The sequence below is a fragment of the Arachis hypogaea genome, chromosome 14 (assembly GCF_003086295.3).
Source record: "Arachis hypogaea cultivar Tifrunner chromosome 14, arahy.Tifrunner.gnm2.J5K5, whole genome shotgun sequence".
Taxonomy (NCBI): Eukaryota; Viridiplantae; Streptophyta; class Magnoliopsida; order Fabales; family Fabaceae; genus Arachis; species Arachis hypogaea.
Window position 1 is genome coordinate 114,705,227 of NC_092049.1, and position 20,083 is coordinate 114,725,309.

Consider the following 20,083-nt stretch of genomic DNA (forward strand, 5'->3'; position numbering starts at 1 on the left):
CTCCTCTTCTTCTTTCCTCTTCGAGAACCAGAGACCTCCAAACCACCATCACAGCCCTGCCATTATCACTGTCTGCACTTCCATCCGCTAGAACCGCCGTGAACCACCATCGTCTTCACATTTGCGATGAACCCGAGCCACCCTCACGGTCCCAGTCGTTCTTTCTGTCTGTCCAGACCACTGCCAGCGAGCCACTCACCAGTCTCGTACCTCCTCCACCGAACCCTAACTCAACCCCTGTTCTCACTCTCTCTTCTACTCCAACGGGCTGCCGGTGACGTCACCATCATCATCAGCTTCTCAGTCGCTGAACCTTCAGAGCAACTGCCGTAGCTAGCGTCTCTCTCACCGAAACAGAGCTGAAACAGAACAAGCTCACCCATGCCTCTCACAGTTTAGCTCAGGTGAGGATTGCTCAATTCGTTCAATTTTCTACATGGCTTGTTTGAGTTTGGCCATTGATTTGTTGCAGGGGCATTAGGTGGTAGCACTCTATTCTGAGTTCAACGAAAAGTTGAAAACGATGATGATGAAGGTAATTTGGGATTTTTATGTGATTTTTTAGTGTTTGGATAATTTTGTTTTATGAAACCCATGTTTTATGGGTACAAATGATAATTTTTTTTATGGATAGATCTGTCAACGTTTTCGACTTTCGTGGGTAGAAATGGTAGTTTACTCTAAAATAAATTATAATAAATTAAATATTATTTAAATTATATTATTCAAAATTATTTATATTTAAATAAATTTTAATATTTTTTTTCTAGTATTCTCAGTACTATTTATTATTCTAATAAAATCATAATACAAAACAAAAAAATATTCTATACAAAAAAAATAACAATAGTAAATAAAAAACTCATATAAATAAAAAATAATAAGAATTCTATAAAAAATAATAATATGCATGACATTAGAAAAAAATATGATAAAAAAGTAACAAAATTCATAACAATGAAAAATAAAATTGATAGATAAAAAATAAATTTCAATCTAATTAAAAAAATAAAAGTACATTTTTTATTTTAGATAAACATAAATTAGAGAGTAAAATCACATTTATATTTAAAAAAAAAACAAACAAAAAAATAAAACGTTTTAAAAAATTAAACATATATTTAATATTTTAAATACTAACCCAAACACACCCATTCTCTTTCTTCAATTACAAACTTCTTTTCGTTCAGTTTCTTTTCCCAAGGATTTCCTTCTTGCATGTATTTCTTTTCATTCATCCAAGGCGCATTTTTCTAAGTTGCTTTTTTCAAGTACTAATAGCCACACTTTGATCACATGATATGTTTCCTAGCAAACTATTAATTTTGGGGTTCCATTTATCAGAGACAAGTAAATTGTTTAGATTCAACTTCAGTATCTTTATTGCTTCAGAATTTCTCTGTTTTATTACATTTTGGTATTCTTTTATTTTCTTACTCTGTTATTTCTATTTCAAGAAGTAGTTGATACATCCGGTGGGTTAAAAAACTTACTTGTCTTGAATCTTTTTGCTATTTAAACCGTTTTGTTTATGAATTATATCAATCTAATAAAATTTCTGACTTGTCTTGAATCTTTTGCTATTTAAACCGTTTTGTTTTCTGTTTCGTAGTTGAAATCGTATTAGAAGTAGGGTTATTTGTAATGCAGGTTGAATCAGTATTGAGACAAAAAAAAAATTTTGATTCGAACACTGATTTTATATACGATACGATTTGGATTGAAAGTTTTAAGATAATTCGAACCAATTACAAATTATTTGGACTGGATTGGATTGGATTTATATTTTTTAAATAATAAATAAAAAATTTTTGGTGTACAATAATAACACTGACATAGTAATCGAACTGGATATAGCTGAAATTTCAATTCAATTCGCACAATTCTCATCAGATCGAATTGGATATAATTTTCGCATTTTTAAGGGTCGGAACCAATCCGATCCGCACTTTTCTATATATTGGATATATCCGCAAAACAGAAACTTTATTTAAAAGCATATTTCTATATAAAAAAATTCAATAAATCTCTTGTTTACACTTTTAAATATGGAAGAAGTACTTCCTTTTTGGTAATAACTCGCGTGCAATTATCTTTATATGAAGTTGATAATTGAAAATTGTCAAAAGATTTAACGTTTAACTAAATTACAATTGAATAATTTTTCAAATATCAACATCTCATAAAGACAACTTTGCATGCGAATTTTCACCTTACGTTTACACTATAGTAGTGGCAGTTTGAATGGAAAAACTTTTTTTAGTTTGTAAATCTGCTTTAGGAACTTAGTCCATGTCTTTGTCGTGTACAAATGGTTAATTGTTATCGTATTGTATATATAATCATAAATTGCTTTATAAACTGGCAGAACCACAATTATGCGGTTGACCCTGCCACATTGCCAGAATGAATGGAGGTTACTCATATTAACTTCAATGATGGAAGCTGTGCTGGTCTTCCTTGTTCAAAGAATAATGTCTCTCCATTACCACCCGGAAGCATTCCCAAGGCCCCATGATTTGGATTACGATGCGAGACTAGCAGCTTCGTTATTTCTTTTTTTTTTTTACTTTTAATTTAGATCTGACGAATAATAGATAATGATATGAAATTTTTTGATGAAGAAGAGAAGCTCTACCTGGCCCATTGTCATTAGTAAGTGTCATGAGAAACTGTTGAGACTTATTCAATTGTGATAATCCTTATATGTCTTAACATCAGTTGTATATTTAAGAATAGGCTTACAAAAAGTCAATTGATCTCAAACAATTTTAATTTGAGTAAGAAAATAAAAAATTGTTTATCCATGTTCTTACTTAAAATTATGAAGCTCATTTAGCAGTTGGTATTAATGAGAGAAATAAGAAATGATGTAATATTTTGTCAAATAATTTCACACCTCTTTTTAAAACACTCAAATTATAAATGAATGTTTTAAGTAAAAATGTTGAGAAACTAAGTGACAATTTGGTGATTTTTACTATCCCAATCTTTTAATTTTTCTTTTATCAGTATCTTTAGATTTGGAAGTGTTATCTTTTGACTTTTTAGTCACAGTTTGCTTAACAAGACACACAACATCACCATTCACATAGTGTTATATTTTGAGCCCTTTAAAAAATTTTCTTATAGCTTTAACCCAATAAACATAGTTGAAGCTATTAAGGATAATAGGAATAGGCTAAAAACCTATAATTTTTCCATAATAATAGATACAAAGACAAAAAAGGGAAAGAAACTATAAGATTGGAGTAAAAATCGAAAAAATAGAAGACAAAATCGAAAAGAGCTTACTAAAAAGCATTAGGACGAGCCCCACTATTTGCCATGTCAGTAGAGGGCAAACATGTGGCGACGCTTGAGCGGAAGAAGAAGACACGTCAACCTTGACTCAGTAGGATGTGGAACGCAGTTCAACGAATAGGTCGAGCCACGCGAGACGTAGGTTGGTGGGAGGCGTGGATCCTGGACACGTATGGCGATTCTGGACCATTGATTGTGGTCGTTGATCTCGGTGCTAGATGTATTTAGGGCGGTCATTAACTTTACAATAGCGCGTGGCGACGCATCCGATAATTTCTAGTGACGAGACGAAGATGATGGTATGGTTAGTGATAAGACAATGTCGAAAAAGTGATAAGAAAAAACAAAAACAAAACACCGTCGAAAGAAAAAAAAGGACTATGGACTAAGTTTTATGGAAAGAAAATTTTATGCTCTTGATACTATATTAGAAATAAGAGAGTACTTTAAAGAAAGTATTGTGTATTATTTGAGAGTGATATAAATGATACAATATACAAAGATATATAAGTACTAGAAGAATTAAAATAATAAATATACACAGATATACTAAATAATTTTAATTGATACTAATTGATTTTAATTATACTCTAATAATAGACAAATAAAAATATTTTTCTCATGTGATACACAAATATGGCTTAATTAATTAATACAATTAATGAGATGAATGTTAAAATATTGCTTAAATCTCATTATTCAAGAAGAAAAGAAAAAATAATTAATCAGAATCCTTTTGGTGTAGAACGGACCATAAACTCAAAATTTTTTTTATTTTTTATATTGATATATTTTATACAATTTTATTATATTTATATTTTTTATATTATATATTATTTTAACATTAATATTTTTTAATAATTAATATTTTTGTTAATTAACAAATAATTAATTCACAACAGTTATATTTTTATAGGGATGCATTTGATGTATTAATAAAGTCACTGAAATTGGCTTTCTATCGAAGATAATGGGAAAGCTTCCAGTGTTTTTGGTGAACAGTGAGCACTGAATAATGGACTTCTATATTTTGGTCCAAAACAATTGCCTTATTCTTTAAGGCCTTTTCTATTGGGCACTAGTTGTAACTTGAGTTGTTGACCAACTACTTTTTTTTTTCCATTTGTGACATTACAGTTTTGCTTAAATAGCCTGCACGAAGAAATATGGATTGGCAAATTGAAGTTATCAATTATCATCATGACCCGGACTCTAATATAAAACTACTTTTAAAAAGTGCAAACAAAATAAAAACTCCAAATATTTTGATTAGAAAAGAATGAACAAATGTATACATAAAAGATTAAATGGTGAACAAAATTAAACACAAATTATTTAACAAGTGAAGTGTACACATGAATTCTACGTTTTACTGGTTACATCTACTATTCCATCAATAGAAATGTGTTGCCGTTAATAGAACTACACAAGTGTTGCGTTTTTTTTTTTTTTTTTTCATTCTAGTACTATATGATGAGTAATATGGCCATGAGAAATCTTAGGGGACAGTAATTTTTGTGATTTGTAACCATCAAATAGTCATTAATGATATTTTAATGGTGTGAGATTTCATCCAATAGCTCATTTTTCTTTGCTGGTTACATGTTGACCAGAATTTAATAAAATTGCTGCCCCTTAAACTTTTTCTATGGATATTTGGTAATTAGGTGAATATTTAATTAATATATTTAAATTAAAGTTGAGATTAAAACTTCTTTACCTTCATCCACCTTTCCTTCTTTCATGACCAAAAATTGGAGAAACTGTGAAAGTGAAACCTAACAAAGAAAAATAACCTAATTCCAAATTTTATTTGTGAACAATTACCGTAAGCAACAATAAAGCATAAATTTTCAATTTTAAGCAAATATCCTGTATTATTTTTCTAACACACTTTAGTTCTTCAATAATCTAAATAATTGTGAATAGTAATTTTTTCGCATATATTTTCATTCTTCTTTAATGCACTAACAGTAAGTTCTACTTTTTGGAACATGAATTTTCCCATGGACTTTTTTTTATTCTTTTATAGAACTCAAATTTTTTTCACTATCTCCAATTTCATTAGCACATACAAAATTTTTACATCTATGTTCAATCTTCTGTGCAATTTGAAAAATGAGCAGAGGAGAAAGATAAATCATAGAACTAAAAGGAATTACAACAGCAACACAACGCCACAACATACCTCCCACGGTAGATAAAGAAACAATCTTTTAGGATTTTATTCCGTTCTAAATTTTAGTATTACTGTATCAAGTTGTGTAAATACTTGTCATCAAATTATTTTTTCTTGTTTTTTAGTAACAAAGAGGAGTCACCGAAAATACTAGTGCAATTAAGGAATATGGGTCTCTTCTTCTATTAAGTTGTAACCTTTTTTTGTCAGGATTTCACAATTTTTTTTCTTCCAATTTTTGGTTATAGAAAGAGAGAGAAAGGGTGAAAGTAAAAAGAATTTTTAATCTCAATTTTAGTTTAAAAATATTAAATAAATATCCTTCTAATTACTAAATAGTCACGTAACTCACTACTTATGAAGTACAGACATATTACTGAGTTGTCGTGTCCGCGTGCCGGACACATTTTAGACACGATACTCATCGACATTCGCCCGACACGTGTATTTGCTGTGTCCAACTGTGTCTTAATAAAAAATGAAAAAATTTTCTCCGGACACACTTGGACACGCCTAAATACCATCACGTATCAATGTGTCTAACCTTATTTTTAACATGTATTCTTAAAATGAGTTTAAAAATAATATATATTATTATTTATTAAAATAAAAATATTTTAAATACTTTTAATAATTAAAAGAAGACATAAAAAACAATTAAAAAATTATTTTATATTTTAATATCAATAAAATATTAAAATATCATTATAATTTATCTAAAAAATATTTTATATTTTATATATATGTTGTATCCTGTATCTTATAAAATTTTAAAATTTGTATGTCCGCATATCTCGTGTCATATCATGTCTCGTATCCGTATTAGTATTCGTGCATTATAGCTTACTTCTTTTTGAAGTAAAAAGCTCAACACACTAGGTGGAGCAAACAGAGTCCAAGTATCAAAGTACAATTCAACATAAAATTCACTAACTGAAGAATGTTAAGCAACCCCTAGTCATCTTCGGCATTGCCATCAACAACCAAAGGGAGCACCACCAAGCCACTCATCGGAAAGCACAAAGGACCTGTTGATGATTTCCACTATATCTGAGCCTTGATTCTTGAACACTCTACCATTCCTTTCCAACCAAATTGTCCAGATTACCACAAAGAATCCAATCAACCACCTCTTCCTCTCATTCTTTCATTGTGCAGCATTCGTCCAACTCTCAAAGTGTTGCTTTAGTGTACCTGGAACGGTCCATTCTCTTCCAAGAGCGTATAGCCAGGCACCCAACACTTGCCAAGTGACCTGACAGCCAAGAAACAGGTGAAAAGCAGACTCCACAGACTTACAGCATAGAGCACACAAATTATCAAGCTGGTTAATGACACCTAATCTGCAAAGTCTTTCTTTAGTATTCACCCTCTCAATCAAAACAAACCAAGAAAACAATTCGACCCTTGGTGGGACGAAACCCCTCCAAATAGCACTAGTGAAGCTATAGCTTGTTATTTCCTCCGGAAGGACTGCTTCCTGCAACACCTGCACAAAAGAGTTAGTAGAGAAAATACCAGTTCTATCAAATTTCCAAATCACCCTATCCTCTCTCTCAGTTGTTAGCTTAACTGAACGTATGAGCTCATGGAGTTGGTTCAAAAGTTCCAGCTCCCACTGAAATAACTCCTTCCTCCACTGGAAGCTCCATATCCACACTAACCCATCCCAAAACCCGCAGTCCCCTATAACAGATCCTTTTAGGTTTGAGGCCGAGAAAAGTCTAGGGAACAGATCTTTCAAAACACCACCAGTTAACCAGTCATCCTCCCAAAATCGGATTGTTCTGCCATTCCCTACATCCATTGACAAGCCTCTAATCATCTGCTTTCTAATTTGCGGCTCTCTTATTTGTAGCTGACAAATGTCCTTCCACGGACCCCCTCTTGGAGGAACAGGCTGACCACGCAGCATCTCAAAAGGATTCATGTGATTACAAGAGCACACTACTTTCTTCCATAAGGGACAATCCTCTTTCGAGAACCGCCACCACCATTTAAATAGAAGAGTTGTATTCCAAATCACTGTATCTCCCACTCCCAAACCACCTGCCTTTTTAGGAGCCATTACTACCTCCCATTTCACTAGTGGCATCCCGGTCCTCCCATCCTCTTTACTCCATAAGAACCGTCTTTGTAAGGAAATCAACTCCTCTGCTACTACTTTTGGCATCTTGTAAAAACTGAGATAGTATATAGGCAGGCTATTGAGAACAGATTTAATGAGTACCAGCTTACCTACTTTATTGAGGGTCTTTGCTTGCCACAGACTCAGCTTTTCTTCCACCTTATCAATCACTGGTTTTGACGTCTTAACTAGCCTCGGATTCGCTCCCAAAGAGATGCCAAGGTACCAAACAGGGAGTGAGTCCTCTTTACATCCCAGCAAAAGACACATCTTGCGCGCCCACCGCTGATCACAATTAACCGGAATGAAGCTGGACTTCTCAAAATTAATACTCAACCCAGACATCAGCTCGAAGCAGTGCACTAGGCGCTTGTAATTCCGTATGGTCTCTTCCTCTGGAGGGTAGAAAAGTATCGTATCATCCGCAAACTGTAAGTGTGACAACTCAATGTTATCCCGTCCAACCAGCAGCGGTGATATGCGTCCATTCCTCACCGCCTCACCGATCATTCTATGAAGCACATCAACAACTAGCACAAACAGAAAAGGGAGATAAATGATCTCCTTGTCGTAGGTCCCTTTCCATTTTGAAGGGCTTAGAGGGAGATCCATTAATGAGAACTGACATAGACGCAGAACAAACACATTCCTTAATCCACCCCCGCCACCTATGTCCAAAGCCCATCTTCTACAGTACTATATCCACAAAACTCCATTTGACCCTATCGTAAGCCTTCTGAAAATCCAGTTTGATTATTGCTGAGCTCCTTTTCCTTGATCTTTGCCAGTGTACTGTTTCACAAGCTATCAAAGCCCCATCGTGAATTTTCCTACCCTTCACGAAAGCACTCTGAGTCTCGCCTACTAGACCTGACATCACTTTCCGCATCCTCCGAACCAACACCTTAGATATGATCTTATATACACAACACACCATACTAATCGACCGAAGGTCCTTTATTTCTGTAGCTCCAACAAATTTTGGTGCCAACCCCACGTGACATTCGACCCTGTAGGTAACATTGCTGATTAGAAGAACCCCATCACTGCTCCCGTGAAATCCCTCCCAACTTCTGCCCAACACTTCTTGATAAAATTCATGTTATACCAATCGCTTCTTGGAGCTTTTGTTGACTCATAATCCCACACTGCAGACCTTATTTCTTCAACACTCGGCATCATCTCCAGCTCTGTTGCCTCGTCCTCATTTATTCGCCTTACCAGCCCTTCCCGAAAACCAATATTTGGTGATGTCTCCTAATGGTACAACTCCTTATAGAAATCTCTTATAGCAACCTTAATCCGAGATTGATTCCGCACTAGTCGGCCATGGATTCTTAAGGCATCAATCCGATTGTTCCTCCTACAAGCCGAGGCTAAATTGTGGAAATATCTAGTGTTTTTATCCATCTCCTTAGCATGCCTGGACCGTGACATCTGCTTCCAATGTATTTCCTTTCTGATATACCATTTCTTGCAAGAGCTCACAAGCGCCTTCCTTCTAGCTTCCGTTGTTCCATCATATACTCCATTGCTCACCAAATCATCAACTTTCTTGATCTCTTCTTCAAACTTATTAATCCTCATATCTAGATCTCCAAAGTGCTCTCTATGCCACCTACCCAGTGGTACCGTCAAAGCCTTCAGCTTGTCCATGAATTGAATCTCCCCTAGGCTCCTCCACTCCTCCTTCACCATCCTCAGAAATCTAGCATGAGTGAACCATGAATCCAGACTCCGAAAAGGTCGCGGTCCCCCTCCCAACCTTGTGACATTCATAATCATTGGACTATGGTTTGACAAATCTCTTGGCCCTCCTCTTAATCTTGTTTCAGGAAACTCTTCTAACCACTACAGATTAACCAGGACTCTATCGATCCGGCTACATGACTGGCCCCGAAACCAAGTAAACCTACGATAAGTTAAAACTAGGTCCACTAGCTCCATATCGTGAATCTAGGATTTAAACTCTGCTGCAGACCTCGGCAAGGAAGTAGCCCCTTGCCTCTCTTCGACTTGAACAATCTCGTTAAAATCCCCCATAAAACAGAAAGAAACTTGACATAACCCAAACAAGAAGCTCAACTCTTCCCACAAAACGAGCTTATCCTCCCTAACATGCTCACCATACACTACGCAGAACGCACACCGAAAATTATTCTTTATCAGTACTCCTTCTACACATAACCACCTAACTCCTTTATAAAAGTTACTTAACTTAAACACTGTTGCATCCCACATCAACAACAGGCCTCCAGACGCACCTTCCGCTTCCACAAACTCCCACCCCACTACATCATTACCCCACAGTTGCACGACATTAAATTTAGTCACCACTTCCTTTTTTGTCTCTATCAAACCTAACATATGCAAATTGAACTTCTTTCTAAAGTTTTTGATCATACTCAACTTTTCAATCCCCGCCAACCCCCGGACATTACAAGATGCAAAACTCATTTTAAAATAGTTGTACGCATCTTTTTTTCTATTTTTCGGACGACTTCTTCTAGCTTTCTCTTTATGCTTAGCCTACTTCTTCTTCAGTGCTATTTCCACATTCTGGGCCTGAAGTATCGCCATTATATCCTATTCCTCATTGTACAACACAGCTCCCGATTCCACAGCTAGGTCCCACGTTTTTCTGTTTTCTTGCATTTCCTCCGCCCGTTCGATTTCTAACGTATCAGAACCAGCGTCGCTCTCACCATCAAATTGTTCATCACCCAAACCAACTCGGCCTTCCCCAATTCCCACACTCTCTAACACCGATTGCATCAACACATCATGTGTTTCAACCGCGGCTGGGGTGGTATCCACTTTATCCTTTGATAAACATTTTTGACATTGGAAACAATTAGCGCAACTTGCTTCCATCGTTACAACCCGTTCATGCTCAGACCCAAGTCTACCCAATTCATCAGCCTTACCAGATTCAACAAACTCAGAGCGATTTCCCCGTCCACGTCTACCTGCCACCACTCCCCCTTCAATCCCGTGCATAACCGCCACATCCAAGTCCCCAGTCCCATGATTCCCCACCCTTTCTCCATTCATGCCTGTCTCCGCACCAATGAGGTCTCCTTCCCGGCCATCCCTACTATTCAACACCACCCGCAGTCCCACACCACCGTTCCACCATTAGCAAGTAAATCGCCCGCCATCGCCCGAATCGTTCTCCCATCGCCATCACAGTCAAGGCTCACCCGAACTCCTTCTCCATACAACGTCGAGAGTCCTGACCACATGCCTCCGTTTGCACCCACAGGATCAGCCCCTCCCTCCAGACTGTACTCGTCACTAGCTGCCGGCCCCCTCCTGAGTCTGGTGATGTCTGCACCGCCTTGGAGAATCTCACCCCACTCAGTACGCTTTCCATCAGTCACGCAAAATCCCGGCCCGACCCAACAGGCCTCCTGCTCCAAGGTATATCCTGCCAGGTCCATCTCATGCCTCCAGGCATGCCTATCTTGTGGCTTGCATAGTTTGAGGCCCACTTGAACTTCCTTAGCCTCAGTTAGCACTCTTTGGGCCATTGATCTATTAGGAACAATAGAGATTACATTTGGATCCACACACCTCTTAATGCTAGTGACGTCAACTTCAGAACCCGCACCATTAGCCACCTCCCAAGACACAGTCCTCTCTGAATCATTCTCCGCATCATGAACTATGGATCCCGCAAATCCAGCCTTCATCATATTGGGATCAGACTCCTTAACTATAGTCCTTCCCGTTTTCAAATTCAAATATTTGTTACTCCACTCATTCAAATCTTCCAAGGAGATTACAACTCTACCCTTCATCTGTTCTTCCTCTATTTCCGGCACCGTCATCAACTCCGCCGCTGCATCCTTGCTCTCCAGCTGCCCATGACAACAATTACTAGCACCAGTATTTGCACAGCTCGAATTCGCGCATTCATTTTTGATAATGAGGCCCTGGTTACCTCCCTTCCCTTCCTTCCACGCATTACCCAGTGAAGGATAATCCCCGCTTCCCACCTCTGAGACAAACACATCAAACATAGCCGTGCCTACAGAGATGCGGATTCTTTCAAGAATAACCTCATACCTACATGTATTAATCAACACACGACCCACACTAAACGCGGAGCATGAAGTTGTCGCAGGATCACAAACCACCACCTCTCCCCACTGTTCACCAATCGAGCGGAATGTAGCTTCGGACCATACATGTACTGGGACACCGACGCACTCGAGCCAAAGTCTTCGCTTATCACACCAATCATTCTCTGTCCACCGACCAACGCAATAGAAGAACTTCAACAGGCCATTCATGTTAAAAGTGAGAGCCTTGTCTGCGGATCGAGTACTATAAAAGATTAGCAAGGCTTTGTAGGCTCCCAATTTGCATACCTTAACTACATGAGGCCATTCCGTTCGAGCTACGGCGTTCAGCAAGCGGAAGTCAATAGCTTTCAAGGTACTTCCAACAATACTCCGCTGCAACCAGCCCAAATTATACTCAGCCATCGAAGCTTGTATGACCCTTTCCCCCGGGTCTTCATCATCCTTCGGCCTCCAACTCCGCAGGGGGTCATTCTCATGTCCCAAATATTTCGTTGGACCGAGCAAGATTTAACCCGCAATCACTCACCCTATCTACCAAAGGATCCCCAACCTTATCATGAATTTTCCCAGAATCATCCTCTCTAGTGTCTGTACCCCTCCTTATACCATCACTTTCCAGGACCGTCCTCCCTTTAGTGGCATTCCTCCTGAACTTAGCATCGCCGACAATATCTCTTTTCCCCTTAACCTCATACGATTCATATATGAAATTGCCTTTAAAGCTCTACCCTTCATAGTATAATGGATGAACGCAAACAAATACACCACCCCACTTCTCAGCTTCCTGAAAAGGTAAATGTCATTAATCCTCCCCATCCATGAAAACAAACCAAACAATTCCTTTTTTGATATGTTTTCCAGTAGCCTGTCGACAAAAAATGGTGAAAGAGTCTTGTTCCAAACGAAAAAACGCTTCCCGATTCTAAACCCTTGGATCATTGTCTAGATGTTGGACATGCCTAGCCCTACCACGCCCAGTGTTTTTCCACCCCTCTCTCTAGCGCACTCATTAGTTTTATGGTTGAATTATTGGTTGCATTATAGCTTACTACATAGTATTAGGATAAAAAAAACATGACACATGTACAATTCTACCAACAGAGACACACTTTTATTGATAAAATGGTAGATATAGCTAATAAAACATAAAATTCATGTGTATACTTAACTCATTAAATAATTTGTGCATAATTTTGTTTACCGTATGATTTTTTATATGCACATTTATCCATTATTCCTTTGATTATTTTCTAATCACCGGGGTAAGTAGTAACTAAATTTCACTTATCAAAAGCTATGTACAAGAAACCATTACCTTCCAGCAATACAACAATGCATTGCATATTGAAATCTATGAACCAAGCATACTTGCATTATTGTATTACCTTAAACATGTATCTTAAATCATAATCCCCTCGTTCTTAGCTTGTACTATAAACATATTCACATACCTTAACACCCTGGATTTCCACATAAAATGCAGAAAAAATACATTTGTGCTATATAATGAATCGACTATTAAACTAGTTGTTACATCTGAGACGAACGAACCTATCTATAGTTGATCCAAGCTTTTAACGTTGTATTAATACTTCTTGGTTGAGTTATAGGTCAGCTGATCTCGGAGTACTGGGGTGAAATATCTCCAAAAAAGCCTTCAACGCTCAAGTTAAAAGAAGATTTCAATAATAATAATAATAGAAAAAGAGTTCGTTGTTTAGTATATGTTTTTTTCTCTTTTTTTAAAAGGTGTCCACTGATGCTGTTCTCTGTAGTTTAAATAGAGGAAAAGGTTGTTGTGCCCAGCTTCTATTATCTTGGCCTCTTCCATTATTTTCCTTGTGGTTGTTTTTTTTGAGTCTTTCCTTAGTTGTTACGTGTTTTGTTACCTGATTTATGGCTCACACCTGATAGTCGATTTATAGCTCACCTCATAGCCGTTTTGTTGATTTTGTTTCGGCTGAGGTTTATGGTCCATCGAGTAAAATAAAAAAATTGAAAATATGAAATTTTAATAAAATTTGATTAGAATTTAACGAAATATAATTCAATAATATATTTACATATAAAAATATATTTTATTAATGGTTTTTAGATTTTATTAATTATAAAAGTGGTCGTTAGTTTAATCTGTTCATCGAATTTTAATTGGTTCTTATCTCTGTAGATTTTTTGGGTGAGCAGCTCCTAATTATCTTTGTCAGTTGTCACAATCTTTTTTAATTTAAATATTTGTTATGACTTGGGAACATTCCAAAAGACAAGATTTATGGGGTAAAAGTTAAAGTCCTGTTATCTTGTACCTAGAATCTTGTTGAATATTATTGACTTAAGAAGATTTTGATGACATTAACGGAAGGTATTTAATTAAATAATTCCGGAGAGTGAAAGTGTTGATATGATTTGATGATGAAGGAGTCCACTCCTTAATACTCTCTTTTCCAAATTCAATCCAAGATAAGGGAAGGGAAAATAAACTCTACTCTTTTCTTCTCTTGTCGCGAAGGATTCAAGTAAATTCTCTTTTCTTTCGCTATTTTGGGTTTCCCTACAATTTCCCTCCATTTATTTATTCATTATTGCTTTCTCAGATTTTGTAATTCTGTTTAAAAACTGTGCTGCTGTTTGTGTCGTTGTTGTGTTTGTTTAATTTCCCCAACGACATAGTAGTGTTAATCTTCGGGGTGCATTCAATGGCATCCTCACACTCGGAAGCTGCAAAGATGGAACAAATTATAAGAGAGTTCTTTGCCAAAAGCATTCATATAATACTTGAATCAAGGGCTCTTTCTGTCTCCTCACGTAGTTCCTGTCTTGATCAAGCTATCTCCTCTCCATGTTCTTCATCTTCATCCTCCCCCAGTGTGCGCTCCAGGGATAAATGGTTCAATTTGGCTCTTCACGATTGCCCTGCCGCCATAGATAACATTGACCTCTCGCGCCGCAACAATCTTGACTTGATAGTCATTGATGTTATTTTAGTGCAAAAGCCTCTTGGCTGGGACCCCGTGAGTTTTTCCCCCAAAGGGGTTCTTCCTAGGAGTTCTTCCCTCAAGGAAAGATACCCTTTGAGCTGGAATACTGATCAGGAAGAATTGGGACTCGACGCAAACACTCAAAAGATTTTAGAGAGATGGGTGGTTCAGTATGAGAGCAGAAAAACAAGGGATTCTAGTTCTGGTAATAGGAGGTCAAGTAACGTTTCTTTGCGTGCCTTGTATAAGAAGTCAACTTTACTTCTAAGGTCCTTGTATGCCACAGTTAGACTTTTACCTGCTTATAAACTTTTCAGAGAGCTCAATTCGTCTGCACAGATTCGTCCCTTTACTCTTGCTCACCGGGTATCTTCCTTTTGTGAGCCCTTCACCCGTAAAGAGGAAGCTGAAATGATGAAATTTGGGTTTACCCCTGTGGATACTTATTCTGGTAGGCTGTGCCTTTCGGTGATGTATCGCCCATGCGCATCAGACTTGAGCTCTGAATCTTCAACTCGGTTATCCCCACAAGTTATAACTGACTATGTTGGCAGTCCACTGGCAGATCCATTGAGGAGGTACCCATCAGGATCGCCATCACATGGCTCTCTGTCGTCATTGCCATTTTCGAGGCAACATAGTTGGAGTCACAACCATTGTAGAACCTCGTCTCCTTCCATTACTTGTTCGCCTTCACCAACATATTCAGAATCGCACACGTCTGTATCTAATGCAAGTTCTAGGCGTTTACCACCTTCAAGTTTGCCCCCTCATCCAACTGAGATGTCCTTGATTCAGAAGAAGAGTTCAGGTTTTGATGAGTATTATCCCTCTCCATCACCTTCAATATACTATCCTGGGTCATTACCATCTAAAACGCTTTTACGATCTGAAAGTGCTCCAGTCAGCATACCTAATGCTGAAGCTGCAAATTTCCCTGGATACCACAACAGGCATAACTTGCCGTCAATTCCTCCACTTAGAGGTTTAAGGTGTGTTTCTAAGAATGATAGAGGTGTGAACACAATGCAAACAGGTGCAACAGCTGAGAAGGTATGCTGCATACTAACCATAGGAACTTTTTCGTTGGTTCAAACATATTAGATTTGTTAATAATCTGTTACACTTTTTGCAGTTATTTCCTCTTGGAAAAGATGAGCCCCGGAAATACTCTGGAATCAAGATATCAGCTTGCAGTTCGCCACAAATTTCAATTTCCAGAAGCTCAAGTAGGTCTTATCAGGATGATTTTGATGAAACTGATTTTACTTGCCCCTTTGATGTGGATGATGATGATCTGACAGATCCAGGCAGCAGGTACTATGTGAATTTGCTCAGACTTGCGCCTTCCTTTTATGTCAATCTCATACATAAGATATATGCTTTGTCAAGTAGCTTATGGTACCAATAGTATTGTTTGAACTTGTAAAGAAAATAGCATAAGTACTATATAATCAGGGTAACTCAGGTTTATTAGGTGACCTATATGCAACTGGAAGGTCATGTTTGGTCCAGGAAAGTCTAGGGTAATACTAATAGGTTCTTACTTCTTAGTGGATTGGATTTCAATTTTCAAATTATATGCTATGTGAGACATAATACTAATAAAGTAATAATAAGTAACAACCTAATAAATTTGATTAGAATTTTGGGTTCTCTCAAGAATCCTGCTTACTGTAATTCCCCCACACTGTATCTTGGATGTTGGATTCCCTCCCTAAATAGTTGCGCTATAAGCATGAAAAAAATGACAATCCAAATACCAGGATGAAAAACATAGGACGCACATGGATCCATACTGCATGCTTGGTAACTATGATTTTGAGCTCAACTAATTGTTGTCCATTGAGCTAAAATGGAAAAGGTCGAATTATAGATACGAGATAAAAAAAAGGGAAAGTAGTATTTATAGTAGTTATTATTATAAATTGGTGAACATCACTGCTTGTGCAGCAAACTTGCATGCTTTTTTCCTCTTTTTTGTTCTTCCCACTTGCTCCTTCAAATTGTTCATATTTTTAAGATTATATACCAATGAGTAGAGACTGAAATGACTTAGATGCACTGTATATTCTTGTCTATTCCGGCTCATCTTTGAGAGTGTTTCTTTTAATCCGCATTCAGTATTGAATGCTATCTATTCCGGAATAGATTCATCTGGTATATGTATATTGTGAATTAATCAGCTTTCTGGCTCAGCTTTTCCCTTTAATGGTGTCTCATATTTAAATAACTCAATTCAACATTGGTTGCATCCACACTGTTCTACTAGCTACTTTTTTTTGTTGTTGCGCCCGGTGGCCAGGGGAAGGGATTGGTTCCATGAGTTAGCTCGCTGGCATATAGTGTGTGCATCACATCCCATTAGCTGTGTGTGTGTGTATGTCTACATGTGAATAGGCTGAGTGATGTATCGCTGAGTACAGTGCTGTAAAGTGCAAAATACCACGTCGAGTAGTGTTGTATTTGATATTTGCTAGTTAGAGAGACACTGTAGGGTGGTTCTCCCCCTTGCCCCCTCTTTGACTGCTAGCTTTAGAGGTTGGATTCTCCACTTCTCCTGGGTGCATAGCAGTGTCCATTCGGTCATTCAGATTTGATATTCAATTCAAAACTTAATTTTCATAGGCGTTCAAATTACTAGTTCATCTATGACTTCTTGACAAAGAGTCAGATTTTAAACAATTGTAAATTTTGTAATATATAATATATAATCTGAGTTTTTTTTCCTTGGCCTTTTTGAAGTTGTGGGTGACTTTAAATTTGTCAGGTGTACTTTTTTTTCTGACGTTAACATGAACCCTTGTGCATAACCAGGGCGGAATCATTTGATCATGGTCATATGGCTGAGGCATTTGAAGCTGGAGGATTCCTTCCCATCAGAAAGTCCCAGGATGCTGCTGTTGGTGCGCTTGTACGTATGCTGAAGAAAGCACCACCTCTCTGGCAAGATTTCTCTACTTCTGAACACTTGTCACACAGCACACACCCCGAAACCTGGAATGTTAACAACATTCAAGTTCTAGAAACAACAGTGCCAGCAAGCATGATGTCTTCTGGGCTCACAGCAACAAGGAAAACAACAAGTGATGCATTGGAAGAGTTTCATGGCTACAAAGAGATGAAAAACTTGTTGCTTACACCAGGTAGTAAACCCCAGAAATAGTATACCTGTGGCATGTTTGGTTTCTCTTTTGGAAATGGCAGAAGCTCTTCTGTTCAGCCTCTTCCCAAACTACAGTTTTGGAGTTCAAGAAGGGAAATTATACATGCTCTATTATGCTTCTGCCTAACAAGGTTCATAGTGAAACGGAATCACTACAAACAAAAATATACCTTTTTACTTAATAAAATTAAGCTAATAGAAATATATGCTCTTTTTCTATTTTGAAACTGTGTAAATATGATAATTATGTCTAAAGTTTTTTGATCCAGTTGCATGGTGTGCCTTATACTGTGTAACACACATGCAAACTTACTGTATATATAACACGAGGCAGAAGCTTTATTTGCTATGCTATTTGATCTTATTGGCCAATCGTGTACTCAGTTTATGAACTTTGGTAAGGGTCTTTCATATCAAAGTATCATCTCTGCTGTTATTATAAGTCTAATTTTTATGAACATCATATTTATCATTTACAAATATATTAATGGCGAGTAATAGCCTGCACCGGTCCAATTGAGGAGAAGGATGCACCGGTGACCACTGACACAAGTTTTTGCTTTGGTGTCAGGTCTTTAGGTATTTTACAACATTGCCTATACACTACTGCATATAGTATTATGACACCTAAATTTATACATATTTTCATTCGAACCCCCCTGTATGAATGGGCTGTTGACTGAGATTTAGCCCATTTGGGAGAGCGACGAGATAAAGAGCGATGACCATAAACCAGCGTCTCAAGTGACGACGAAACCCTAAATGTAATGGATCCAGGCTGAGTGGTTTCTGTGGCTGTTGGCGGTGATATTGTTTCAAAATCTAATTTCTGGTGGCAAACAAGTTAGGATAGAGCATGGTAGAGTTTTGCCAATTTTATGTTACAGAGTATTATGTATTATGTAAAAATATGTTAATCTGTGAACGCCATTTCTGCGCAGGCCTGCATGGAGGGAGAATCCGCGGCAGACAAATGTTATCGGCCGTTGTCTGCTGAAGAAGAGGGAGGTGATGGAAGCGAGGCCTTTGGTCCTGGTGGCGACAAATTCAGTGACGAAGTTGAGGATGGGGAATTAGGGGTGGAGTCGGATGCACATGAGAATTTCAGGAACAGCTTCTTTGACAACTGGGAAGAGAGAGCAGTCGACGGTATTGCAGAGCTGGGGTGTATCAATTTCAAGGAAATAACTACAAAGGAGATTATGATGTGCCATTTTCCGGATCGATCGGTGGCATTCTTGTTTTACAGTTTGTATGCGAAGATGAATGGTTTCGCCGTGAGGAAGAATAAGATTTGGCGAAATGTGAGGAATGAGGTTACACAACAAGAATTTGTATGTTTCCGGCAGGAGTTCAGAGAAATGGGGTCTGTTAATGACGGCATGCGACGGAAACGTGAGCCAAAGGCAGAGACCAGATGCAGCTGTGAAGTAGAAATGCGCGTCCACGTGCACTCGGAAAGTGGTAGATGGATAATATCGTACTTTCAGGACATTCACAACCACGAGTTGCTAGACAATAGACTGACTTTCGCTACCGGGGCATAGGAAAATGGATGCAGCCGCCCTGGAACAAATGAACATGATGCTTAGAGTTGGGATTAAAACGCCATAGATTTATTCATATTTTGTGAACACTGCCGGGGGATTCCAAAACCTTCCATTTCTAAAGAGGGATATGTATAACCAGATAGGCAAGCAACGGAGGGTCATTGGCAGGGATGCCACGGCTTGCCTTAAGTTCTTGGAATCAACGGTGCATGCGAATCCAGGAATGTTTGTGCGTAATTTGGCGAATAAGGACGGTCGTTTGGTGCACCTGTTTTGGTCAGATAATTGCAGTCAGCTGGATTATGGTTTGTTTGGGGAAGTCATGGCATTTGATGTGACATATCGGAAGAATAAGTATATGTGTCCACTAGTTGTGTTTTCTGGAGTCAATCACCATAACCAAACAATTGAGTTTGCCGTTGCGCTAGTTGCAAATGAGAATGAGCAGACTTACACTTAGTTGCTGCAACAGTTCTTGGACGCCATGAAGGGTAAAGCACCTGGGTGTGTGATAACAGATGGGCATAGAGCGATGAAAAAAGAAATCAAAGCAGTGTTTCCTAGGGCCTATCACCGTTTGTGTGCGTGGCATCCGCTGAGGAATGCCACTTCTAACCTAAGCAACCTCACATTTACTTCTAAATTTAAGAAATGCATGCTGTTCGATTATGAGATTTCGGAGTTTGAAGAT

At 37.8% G+C, this 20,083-nt stretch overlaps 2 protein-coding genes across 3 annotated transcripts; one reads left to right on the top strand and one right to left on the bottom strand.

Annotated features, from left to right (window-relative positions):
• Positions 1-8,639: 8,639 nt before the first annotated feature.
• LOC112742960 (uncharacterized) lies at positions 8,640-9,308 on the bottom strand. The gene is made up of 2 exons (XM_025792200.1): positions 8,931-9,308; positions 8,640-8,867 (listed from the first exon to the last, which is right to left on the bottom strand). Exons 1-2 carry the CDS (start codon positions 9,306-9,308, stop codon positions 8,640-8,642), a joined length of 606 nt encoding a protein of 201 aa, XP_025647985.1.
• A 4,613-nt stretch (positions 9,309-13,921) lies between these two features.
• On the top strand, positions 13,922-18,214 carry LOC112743753 (autophagy-related protein 13b-like). Of its 2 annotated transcripts, none has more exons than XM_072214600.1 (4): positions 13,922-14,214; positions 14,369-15,729; positions 15,812-15,993; positions 17,494-18,214. In XM_072214600.1, the coding sequence occupies exons 2-4, from the start codon at positions 14,395-14,397 to the stop codon at positions 17,840-17,842; spliced, it is 1,866 nt and encodes a 621-aa protein (XP_072070701.1). In that variant the 5' UTR covers positions 13,922-14,214; positions 14,369-14,394; the 3' UTR covers positions 17,843-18,214. The 2 variants fall into 2 exon arrangements, with proteins under 2 accessions (XP_072070701.1, XP_025648873.1); XM_025793088.3 differs by having other exon boundaries at positions 13,957-14,214; positions 14,372-15,729.
• The last annotated feature ends 1,869 nt before the right edge of the window (positions 18,215-20,083 follow it).